Source organism: Lissotriton vulgaris, chromosome 1_1, assembly GCF_964263255.1.
Source record: "Lissotriton vulgaris chromosome 1_1, aLisVul1.2, whole genome shotgun sequence".
NCBI lineage: Eukaryota > Metazoa > Chordata > Amphibia > Caudata > Salamandridae > Lissotriton > Lissotriton vulgaris.
This window is the reverse complement of record NC_141685.1, coordinates 1,630,786,079-1,630,798,171: the sequence shown is the minus strand read 5'-3', so window position 1 is coordinate 1,630,798,171 and position 12,093 is coordinate 1,630,786,079. Positions and strand designations below refer to the sequence as shown.

The 12,093-nt window shown below is 42.6% G+C and overlaps 1 protein-coding gene across 1 annotated transcript; it reads left to right on the top strand.

Annotated features, from left to right (window-relative positions):
- Positions 1 to 1,415: 1,415 nt before the first annotated feature.
- LOC147750943 (uncharacterized) lies at positions 1,416 to 2,601 on the top strand. Its single transcript, XM_086937353.1, has 2 exons — positions 1,416 to 1,907; positions 2,217 to 2,601. The coding sequence occupies exons 1-2, from the start codon at positions 1,475 to 1,477 to the stop codon at positions 2,555 to 2,557; spliced, it is 774 nt and encodes a 257-aa protein (XP_086793479.1). The 5' UTR covers positions 1,416 to 1,474; the 3' UTR covers positions 2,558 to 2,601.
- The last annotated feature ends 9,492 nt before the right edge of the window (positions 2,602 to 12,093 follow it).

The window sequence follows — 12,093 nt, the reverse complement described above, 5'->3', positions numbered from 1 at the left end:
AACACACTAAATCGAAGAAAATAATACACCACAAACAATACTATGGTATTCACCTTAGGTAACAGCCATGTGATAAGCCTTTTTCCTTGTGGGCAGTGGAGAGTTTGTGGGTTCACTGAACGGAGGAGACAACTTTACCAAGGCCTTCCTACACCGTGGTAATTGCACATTCACCAACTGCAACAGCCAGGGCATGATACCCACTTATCCCTCAATACAGGAAACCACTTAAAAAGTGAGAAGTAAAATAATCGAACGTGGAGTATCATAGGCTGTAAACGCTCTCCTAATAAACTAACGACTGACATGAGATGGATATCATAGAAAAACCATACCTTTTTGGCCCTCAACATGAAGGGGGAAGCATTCTCTTCCTGATGGAATAATGTTGGGTCTTTTCATTTAAAACCTATTTGATGGGAATGAATGATGACATAAAGTGAACTTCATTACAAGATTCATGAAGATTATGACCTTTAACTTGTTTATTTACCTCATTAAACTGTGGTTGTAGATACATTTTATTTTTGGTGCTACCACATGGCTGACAATCAGCCATGTGGTAGCACCAAAAATAAAATCAATCAGCCATGTCATAATATATATGTCATATCACCATCAGGAATGGCACTTTACAAGTAAACGTAGCCCATTTAGACCTAACAAACAGATCCATCGTATAATTTACGATTGTGAAAAAACATTATACACAAATCTCATCTAACTCTTAAAGTCACAGTTTATATTATTTATTCAACAGGGCATGGACTACAATTTACAACATTCCTTGCTTTGACTTATGAGTCTAAGCAAACAATAATATGCTTTTGCTTTCCATGTATCATATTGATTGTAAATGTAGTCTATATCCATTTAACACATTATCACGTGATTCCAAATATCTACAACTATAGTCGCATGCGGATGGAGAGATGCCGGAGTATGTTTCCATATATTCCATCACATGTTTGCCATCACCACATGCACAGACCCTTTGGAAAATAACAAAGTGATTCAGGGTTCCCCTTTAAAAATGTCCACCACAATAAAATGAATTATGACATATGTTTTTGAATCTGGGCTTATTACATTGTAGGGAGTTCAAATGAGTTCACCAACTATCTTCCAAAGCAGACTAAGGGGCATATATATCAAAACTCCGATTAGCGAGTCTCAAAATGCGATTTTTTGCGAATCGCATTTTGAGAATCGCTAATCGCGATGTAAAAAAAGTCGCTAACTGTTTGCAATTCCTTAAAAATCACAGAAAATTCAGAAAATTCCGTTCTTACAATTCCTTAATTGCGAATTTCGCAAATAAGAAATCACAATTTTAGGGAATCTGCAATTCAGGTGCAGCTTGATGACATCACACCCAGGAAGTGGGAGTGATTTACTGGACCTGATTTCCTGAAGCAGAGTCAGAGGCTGTGAGGAGAGGCAGAGGAGTGAGCACACCAGTGAAACTGCTACAATGAAGTCCCAGGACAAACAGAAGGACAACGAGGGTGCAGGAAGAAAAAGAAAACAGAAATTCCGTGAAAGGGAGCAGGAGGTGCTTATTGAGGAGATGGTGTGCAGCCATGAACTCTTATTTGGCAAGAAGGCACCCCGGGTACCTGAGTCCAGGAAGAGGAGGATCTGGCTGGACATTCAGGAAAAGGTCAATGCAGTTGGTGTGACCCAGCGCACGGTGGAGGAGATAAGGAAACGCTGGTATGACATGCGCCAAAGGTCAAAGGAGATGGTGGCAGCCAGGCTGGCGGAGGCCAATAAGACCTGGGGTGGACCATCTACTGCCACCGCCTCAACACCTCATGAGGAGTTGGCAGAGTCAACTCTCCTGCCCGAGAGCGTCAGTGGTGTGGCTGACATAGACAGCTCTGACCCTGCATCCACCAGCCAAGGTAAGATGCATGCCAAATGCAGCTGCACACATCACAATCCCATTCACACAATCAGAAATGCACCAAACACAAACTACACATGTCACTCCGGTCCACTTTTTCCAGCACATACAGCAATGCGTCATGGGAGACGTAGTCAGATGCATAACAGTGGGCAATGAGATCCAGCAATGTTAACGCAGTATGTGAATTCATGTATACAGGGGAAAAGTAAGGGATAGCAGTTAGCCAATACAAATGCAGAAAACTTTATTGAGTGAGAAATGCAGACAAAGTCACAAAATCATATATTCCCCTTTCTATCCACAGCACAAGCCAGGACACAGGAAGACAGCGCAGGCTGCGCGGATTCCGAACATTTGGATGACCAGGCAGGTCATGGGGACTCAGACACAGAGACAACACCTGTCCCACGTAGGAAGCGCACTATTGTGCCCCAACTGCCACCACTGGTGGATGAACCACAGTCCACAGGGGAGGAGGATGGACAGGCAGAGCCAGGGCAGCGTGTCACCCAGGTGCGTGAGCAGCACACACCCCAACATAGGGAGTCAGACGCTGGTCAGGGGCCAGGACCAGCTGTGCCACTGACGAAGATACAAAGATGCCACATTGTTTACAGGACTGGAGGGCAGCATGTTGCAGAATAAGCGCCTGCAACACAAATCAATGAGGTCCATTAACCGGATCACTGAAAAAATATCGAATACAAAAATATAGGCGAAAAAAATATTGAAGTAAAAATATAGACAGACAAAATATCGAAATCCTATCTACAAACAGGTAAGTACAAAAATATCGAATCAAAAATATCGAATAAATATATATATACTTAATAAAAATATCGAATTTATTAAAATAACTTAAAAATCATTTAAAATGAATGAAATAATAACTAAAATTAATTAAAACATACTTAAAAATACTTAAATAACTTACAAATTCTTAAATAATTAATTTAAGTTAAAAAATACAAATACAACTTGATTTTTTAACACACATATATATATATATATATATATATATATATATATATATATATATATATATATATACATAATATTAATTAAAAATATACAATATTTTTACTGTGGCATAGCAAGAGGTTAAAATGTACTATTACCACTCCAGCAACTGCAACAGTAGGGAAAGCGTCGGATAGCGTATGGGTAAAAATTACTATTCCCACTCCAGAGGGTGCAACAGTAGGGAAAGCATTGGATAGCGTAGGGGTACAAATTACTATTCCCACTCCAGAGGGTGCAACAGTAGGGAAAGCGTTGGATAGCGTACAGGTAAAAATTACTATTCCCATTTTAGTGAGCTTAACAGTAGAGAAAGTAAATATTTAATATATAAAAAAATATACATCAAATATCAATACCAATAAAAAATTAAATAAAAGTAATTACCAATTTAATACAATATAATTAATCAATTAAAAATAATATTAATTATTAAAACTCATTAACTATTAATACAAATTAAACACCAATTTACAATTGATTAATTAAAAAATAAAATGTAATTACCAATTAATTCAAAATAAATACAAATAAATAAATAAAAACTTTTAATTAATTACAATTAAATAACTTCCCACCCTATTCCCCTATAAACCCACAACCCGCTACTGAAAATAAATTAATTAGATTCACATAATTATCAATTAATCCATTATTAAAAATTAATTACCAATTAAGAATTAATTAATTACCAATTAAAAATTAATTAACAATTTTTTCTAAATAAATACCAATATATAAATGCAAATATTTAATTAATTAAAATTAAATTACTTCCCACCCTATTCCCCTATAAACCCACAACCCGCTACAGAAAATAAATTAATAAAATTCACATAATTATCAATTAATCAATTAATAAAAATAATTACCAATTGGAATTAATTAATTACCAATTAAAAATTAATTTACAATTTATTCAAAAAAATACCAAAAAAATAAATTAACATATTTAATTAATTATAATTAAATTACTTCCCACCCTATTCCCCTATAAACCTACAAATTACGCAAAAATTAAATAACAAAAAATTCATTACTTAAAATAAATTACAAAACAAATATACACTTTTCACACATATACTAACATACAAAACACTTTAAAAAATTCGATATTAATAAAAATTCGATAATTTTAATAACCTATATTATATAGTTCGATATTTTGACTTTCTATATTTATAAAAATCGATATTACATTACTTACCTTAAAAACGATATTTTTGATGACTATATTCTGTCCATTCGATATTTTGTCCATTCTATATTTTGAAGTAGATATTTGTGTAATTCGATATGTCTGTATACCCCATTAACCATCAGCTATGCAGAATGAACAAAAGCCTGCGCTTCATGGGGGAGGGCATGCTGGGAATGGCAGGTGCCATCCGTGAACTCTATGCAACATTAAACAGGGACCAGGCACAGGGCTAGCCAATGCTCAGACCTCCGTCTGCAAAGCTACACCATGGCGATGAACTGCCTGTGCACTGCCACTAGCCAGCTGACACGTCGCAGCGTCAGCATGCAAGTGGAGATATCCGACTGCTGCCACGACATTGCAAAAGGCCTGTCGCAGGTCACCATTGCTGTTAAAAAAACTGCAGAATAAAAAAGCAGATGGCACAGCACTCATGGCCATAGGGGAGAGTGAGGAGACATCTAGTAGGAGCAGTATCACCCCACCAGTGCCAGATCCAAGAAGGCGCAGTGGGAGACAGGGTACAGCACCTGTGGACCCAAGGGAGGACAATCAGCCACCAGAACGGCCTTCAGCAGTCCATCCAAAGGGAGGTGAATTTGGAACAATGATCATGCAAAGCTCTCTTCCCCCGCTACATCCCTAGCCGAACTCTTAGATCTGCTGGCATGGGCCTAATTACCATCATGAGAATAAGGAGATCACGCTGGGGAGGCAAGCCTTTCTCCCATCAGGCAGCGAAGCTATGGAACACCTTGCCCACTAAGCTCCGCCTACAATCTAATAAGAGCAGTTTCAGAAAGACATTGAAGACCTGGCTGTTTACCACACCCTAGTCATCCAGCAGCAGCCTTACCCTCTCTTGCAGCGCCAAGACGCCACGGCATAAGTGTGCTTAATAAATACCTCAGTCAGTCAGTCAGGCAACCGATAACTACAAAACTCCAGACTTGCCTGACTACATGCGCTGTGGACCTAACATGTGCTATGGACAGCGACACTCATTGTGTTGGTCAGATTGTGTGACAAACTTTCCTCCTGCAGTTAAAGGTGTGAATAAACACAGATCTGCTACAAAATTTATGTTGTCTCATGTCATCATTACTCACCTAGAGGTAGTTCTGTGTGATCTCAGCCCGTCTCTGCCGTCCGGGAGTTGCCCCAACTCCAACTGCTGGTCTGCCAGGGTTCCCTGGGCCATCATCGTCCAACATATCTGTATAACTCAGTTCTATTGGAATGCCTTTTCTCATTGCTATTTTGTGAAGCATTGCACAGGTAGCCACAATCTTGCAGCAGGTCTCATGGCTGTATTGGAGTGCCCCTCCGCTTTTATGCAGGCAGCAGAAACGTCTCTTCAGTATCCCAAACATCCGCTCTATTACACAGCACGTAGATTTGTGTGCACAGTTGTATCTACTCTCTCTTGCATTGGCTGGATTTTCGGTACGGGGTCAGGATGAAGTCCCGCACTGCATATGCACTGTCAACTGCAGGGATGAAAACAAGAGGTGAGTCAATGTCCCACCCCTATAGATGTATTTTATGTAGGTATGTGTGCCATGCATTTAGCTAGTAGATAGCACTCACCAAACTCGCCAGCATTCAGACGTTTGTGTATCTCAATATGTCGAAAGATGAAGGAGTCGTGAGTACTGCCAGGGTATTTGGCTACAATGTCATTGATGATATGTATGGCATTGCAAATGACCTGTATGTTCAGGGAATGGTATGATTTACGGTTTCTGAATACATATTCATTGGTTGATGGGGGTGTGAGTGCCACATGGGTCCCATCTATGCAGCCAATTACATGGGGGAATCATGCAATCTGGTAAAAGTCCAGTTTTGTTTGGTGTAATGCCTGTTGTGTGCTGGGGAATTGTATGTGATGTTGTAGCCACTATAGCATTGCATCTAAGAATGCATGGAAGAAGCGCTACAGGCAACTCTGTGTGACCCCAACTGCCACTGCTATCACCCCTTGAAAACTCCCTGAGGCCAGTAGGTGCAGTGAGCACAGGACCTGTACATGGGTGGGAATGGTTTTGGTCCTGCGTGTTGGGTGTTCCAGATAGAGTTTCAGCTCCTCTATCAGGTCTAAAATGATCTTTGTGTCCAGCCTGTACTTCTCATGGATCTCCTCCTCAGTCTGCTGGAACAGAGTGGTGCGCACTCTGAAGATCCGTTCCTGTTGCCACCTCCTCTGTGCTGCTGTCCGAATTCGCAGCCTCCTAGCTATCACATATAGCACTGCCATTGTGGAAGTCCCTGTTGCATTGTGGACCTATTTATATAGCTTGCACCTGGTTACCACCTGCATACACTTGGTGGTAATTTTGCAGTGTAAAATTGCGATTTTTTTAAATTCTCAATTTGTGATTTTTTCATTCATTCCTTACCGACTTATTAAATAGCGATTTCTCAATTTGTATATTTTGCAGCCTGCATATTGCAGACTGCTAATTCACAAGGATATTCGCAGATTTCAGGCCTCACAAATTAGGAAATTGCAATAAATTGCGTTTTCTTAATTTGCGATGCGAAAATATGTGGCACATCCCGTTTCTCAATTTCACATTTGCAAATGTTGTTTTTTCGCGATTCGCAGCGTTTATGACATATGCCCCTAGATGCGCTACCCCAGTCCAAGTAATTCCATCATGATCCATTGCAGTTTGTGAATAATTGGACCCGGTTCACAAATGTTTTTAAAATGAAAGAAATGAATATCATTCTAAAACCACAGAAAACTGACAAAAACTAAAGATACATTATGGTCACCGCCTCATTTTTAGAGTGACAGTGGTGGCCATTTTGCTGAGGGTGAAGTCGCTGCCGGCATGCCAAGGAAAACTAGTGTGTGTTATCTATGATGGACATGTGTGGTTGTTAAAAAAAAAATGCAGGTGTTGTAAGATGAAGAAAAAAAAAGAGAAAAAAAAGACCGCCAGAGGTACCGACGGTTAGAGCGGTGCCTCCTCTGTCCTGAGCTGTTGCCAGGCGGGGTGAGGTTTTTCCTCCATACTCTTGAGATCTGTCAAGAGGCACAAGGATTTTGAACTGTGAGAATACTGGTCCACAGTGTATGCTTTATGGTTTCCACATATATATTTTTTTGTGTGTTTATATCACTTTTGCACTTAGCAGTAGCATTTATATCTAATAGGTCCTGACGAAAGCACTAAGGGCCAGATGTAGGAGACCAAATACCGGTCGGTAACAGTCGATTTCTGCCGTTACCGACCGGTATTTGGGTTTTGTAATGTAGGGGGCCTTTGATTTACAGAATCAGTAAATTTACTGATTCGGTAAATTTACAGAATCGGTAAAATACTGAATCGGTAAATTTACCGATTCTGTAAATCAATATGTAGGTGGCACTGCAAACAGTGCCACAGGCCCCTAAGAATTAGTTATTTACCATGTAATACTATTGCATGGTAAATAACGAATTCCTGTGTACATGCACATCTGTGCATGTACACCTGTGCCATGTTGCACACAGACATGCCCTGAGGGCATGTTTGTGTGTCACATGGCACACAAGCCAGAAACAGGGGTGCAACAGGGTGTCAAAGTGACACCCTGTCCCCCTTGGCAATTCGTTTTTTTTACCGATTCGGTAATTACCGAATCGGTATTTGCCATTGATTCCTATGGGCATCAAGGCCCATAGGAATCAATGGCAAATACCGATTCAGTAATTACCGATTCGGTAAATACCGAATCCTACCGATTCGGTATTTGTTACCGAATAATTACCTACATCAGATTTACCGATTCATGAATACCGAATCAGTAAAATTCGGTATTTATGAATCGGTAAATCTGATTTACCTACATCTAGCCCTAGGTGTACATCTACCTTAGAGTGCTGAAACATGCTGACCGACTGATTGTTAGTGGGCAGCTATTTATTAAAACTGCCCCGTTGCACTGTTTTTAACCTTTGATCGTATCAGACAAAAAAATAAAGTTTGTTGTCTGGTTACGCTTCAATTTTAGAGTTCACATCACTTATTGCACTGCACTTTTTCCCATACACTCTATATAAAACACTTGCTCACATCTGTATGTACATCTAAAAAACATCCTTGGGCTCCTCTACTACTAGGGTGGAGGTGCAGCCCTGTTAAAGGAGACCCAGATGATGAAGCATGTCACCTGGAATGGTGAGTGATGGGAATCCATACAATTTTTAGGTCGAGGACCGGAAATGCTGGCTTGCCAGCTTCCAGTAGGAGATTTTATGTCTCTTAGTAGTGTAGTTTAACCCGCCTCTCTCCTCCATTGGCTGGCTTCCTAAACGGAGGCCAGCCATTGGAGGAGAGGGCCGTCACTCCAATTTAGCCCCGTCTCTTTCGGATTCGGGGGCGTACATTTTGCTGTTCTTTCGCCAGTGACGTCATCCGTCACTCAAAACAACAAATACACGCCCCCGAATCCGAAATTTTACAGAAGCTTGCGGCCGCCATTGTTTCTGGGAACAGCCTCGCTGCCACATCTTTCCGTGTATGCGTCTCCTTGTGTGAGTGTACAACTGTTACATTGGAAACATTGTCTGTTTATCGTTTATGCAACGCACAGATCCCCGAGTCTTTATGTAGCGCAACCGGTTATTATGAAAGCGCTCTGAAATCTGCGGGTAATGATGCACGAGTGCAGCGAGTCAGGACCATTCCTGATAAGATAGAAAGATATTCGTTCTAAATGAACTGGTTGACCTTTTACGGTTGTCGCCTCCACTGTGTCCCACAATGGCAAAGAACTCTGTTTTACAGTAGTGAGCAGAGCGGATGTGGCCCAGCGCCCGCGGTTGCCGCCTTAAGAGCTGAGGATCCCGGCTCGAGTCAGCAGCGCCGTGCAACATACTGTGATTCTATGCAAATCATTTGTAAAATGGGTCTTACTTCTGCCATAATTCCAAAGGTTGCCTCGCAGTTATCGTATAGCAATGTATAACTGCCCATTTACATGTTCGCAATGAGGCACGGACAGGAGTGCTATGCGTTTGTGGCGTCCCGTTTCTTCTGGCGGCGGTGCACTGTGGCACAACGTGGGTGATAGTTTGTCTTTGTGTGTCCCTCCTTGCATTTGATGCTGAAGGCCAGCTTGCACATGCGTAGCCTGGGATCAGTGCTTGCGTTTATTCTTAGGTGCTTTGGCAAGGTGTGCGTTTAAGCAGAGGCATGGTGCAACATATACCTATCTGCGGAGTGCTTCCCTCTATAAAGGTACTTGCACAAGCTTGCCCTGCTGTTTTCGTTGGCGAGTGTTGCTCCATTGATAGATTCTTCCCCCTGATTGCACTTGTGTTTTTCTTGCCTTCTGCCCCGCTGTCCGTGTATGATTGCACTCAGGAGATTAGGGTCTGGTCTCCTGCTGGTCACATTCTGCACGGCCTCACTGGCACGCCCCGGAAACTGTGAGGCATCGAGGTATAGGAGCTAGGGTCAAGATAAGAGATCTGTGGTCACCTACCTGCCTCCCCGGGTTCCACCCGCCTTTGCTGCTCCATCTGCTTTATGCCACCCTCCTCGGCCCGACCCCCCTCCCCAACCACTAACCGACGGTCCCTGTGTCTACTGATTCACTTCACATCTATTGCCCCTTTGCTTTAATTTCCCCATGACCACTGCTCATTTCCTTTACTTGACCCTCGTCTCTCCTCGTTTTCTTCTGACCCCCCCGATTTACTGCCCTTCCCAGTGCCCACCCAACCAGTTTGCCACCATCTATCCAAGCCAAACCCCTCCCTTACACTGCCACCCTTTTCTTCGGTCCCACCGCAACGTGTAACACTCACTGTCTGTGTCTTTGCCCCCTTCCACGACAACCTCCTCAATTTACTCCCCCCTCTCTATCATAGGATCTATTCTCGCCCTGCCCCCTACATACACGTTCTGCCTTCAACATTAATTGTCACTAACATACCCTACCTATTCACTGCCCATCCCCTGCCTTTACAGACCTTCCAGTCTTTAGGTCCACTGCCCCAACGCATTCACTGATTCCCTCTCCTACCCGCATTCCACATTTTCTGCCCTCCTGCCTCCATACACAAACAAGGTCTTCTCCATCCATTGCCCTTCATTCTCGACCCATTGCTTCGTGTTAGTGATTGGCCTTCACTTCACTGGTCCCCTGCCCCCAGCCTTGCTGAGGTAACGCTTGTTGATGCTCTGTCCATAGCTTACACCACCCACACTATATGGGAGGAACCAACCTTACTTACAGAAGAACGCATGTTTTTGAGCGATTTGGGGGTCTTCCAGAGATTTACCTCTCCCAGTATGGAAAAAAGAGCGGAGACAGATGTCTTACTTATTTCGAGAAGGAAATGATTTCACAGTTTTGGGGGAATGATGGGTACACAGACAGCATTAATTGCATCTTGTAAGGGTGCCCTCTGCAGTAGGTCAGCGTGTTTTCAGTTGCTAGGAGATGGAGGCTGGTGGTCATTTTGCTGACTGGCTCCAGATCACAGTTCTAGCCCGTCCTGCCCCCGCTTGAATACATGCATTGCTAATAGGCAGATTATCACTTTCTGATCCACTTTGCAGGTCTACCAAAATAATGTAGTGCTCAGAAGTTCACTCAGTGCTATCGCAGGTGCTATGTAAACAGCCGTAGATTAGTGCAAGCGAAGGTGAGTGACATGCAGGTTGCCCTATTGTGAATAAATTATATTTGACTTGTCAAAAACTAAAGTCCGCTGTTTAGAATTCACCAGTTGAGATTTCTAGTTATAGAAAAAATCAGTTTACATTTGTCATCGGAGCATAATATGAAACTTGCATTCATGTGTGTCCTAGATTGTTTCCGCATCTTTTCCATTGCCTGGTGGTTGGGGGCTGGTGGCACGATGATGAAAGAGTTTCCGGTTGGGAGGCATGACATCAGTTCTCCTCAGTTTAAATTAATATGCACTGCAATATTTTGACTTAATCGGTATTCTGTTACTTCATGTATTGCAATTCCCTTTGTAAACTGAGGATGTGTGTGTGTAAGTGCCTCCGTTTTTCTTGTCTCTGCCCCACTGTTTGTGCCGTTTTTCTTGCCTCTGCCACCCTCTTTGTGCTCCTTTTTCTTGCCTTCTGCCCAGTGATTGCACTCGTTTTTCTTGCCTTCTGCCCCCTGATTGCACTTGTTTTTTCTTGCCTTCTGCCCCCTGATTGCAGTCGTGTTTTTTCTCGCCTTCTGCCCCCTGATTGCAGTAATTTTTTTTCTTGCCTTCTGCCCCCTGATTGCACTTGTTTTTCTTGCCTCTGCTCCCCAGATTGTGCCATTTTTCTTGCCTCTGCTCCCCTAATTGTGCCATTTTTCTTGCCTCTGCTCCCCTGATTGTGACATTTTTCTTGCCTCTGCCCCCCTGATTGTGACATTTTTCTTGCCTCTGCCCCCCTGATTGTGCTCATTTTTCTTGCCTTCTGCCCTCTGATTGCACTCGTTTTTCTTGTTTTCTCTGTTACTCAGGAGAGCATCTTCTGTGGCCCTCCACGGCCCGAGAGAGCAGAGGGTAGGGGGGCAAGCCCGTGCCTTGGGCATGCATAGCTACCTTGTGTGTGCTAACAGAGATGGGTGGTTGTCCTGCATAGAGACATTGTTTGAGAAACGTTGTCTTTACGTGAATTTAAAAGACTTGCCGGGAATAGGACTATTGATTTGGGGGCATGATGAGCATTGAGCAGGCCAGGGTTTAATACCTATTATTAACCACTACATTATTAGTTCTACCACACAGAATGTACAGGGGTCTCCAAACCGGTCCTGGAGGGCTGGATCCATGCCAGATTTTTTAAATTACTACATGTATCTTAATGGAGATATCCAAAAACTCTGGCATGGATCCGGCCCTCCAGGACCGGTTTAGAGACCCCTGCTTAGTAGATGTCCGCGCGGGCCCACCGGACGTTTGTCATCCTGTTTCCTCTGCTCCGCAAGCCATGGTGGAGTT

What these genes read in the sequence shown, in the direction of transcription:
- LOC147750943 (XM_086937353.1), top strand. Translation starts at nt 1,475, where the DNA reads ATGAAGTCCCAGGACAAACAGAAGGACAACGAGGGTGCAGGAAGAAAA. An exon ending in CCCTGCATCCACCAGCCAAG is followed by an intron (nt 1,908 to 2,216) that starts GTAAGATGCATG and finishes TTCTATCCACAG; the next exon opens with CACAAGCCAGGACACAGGAA.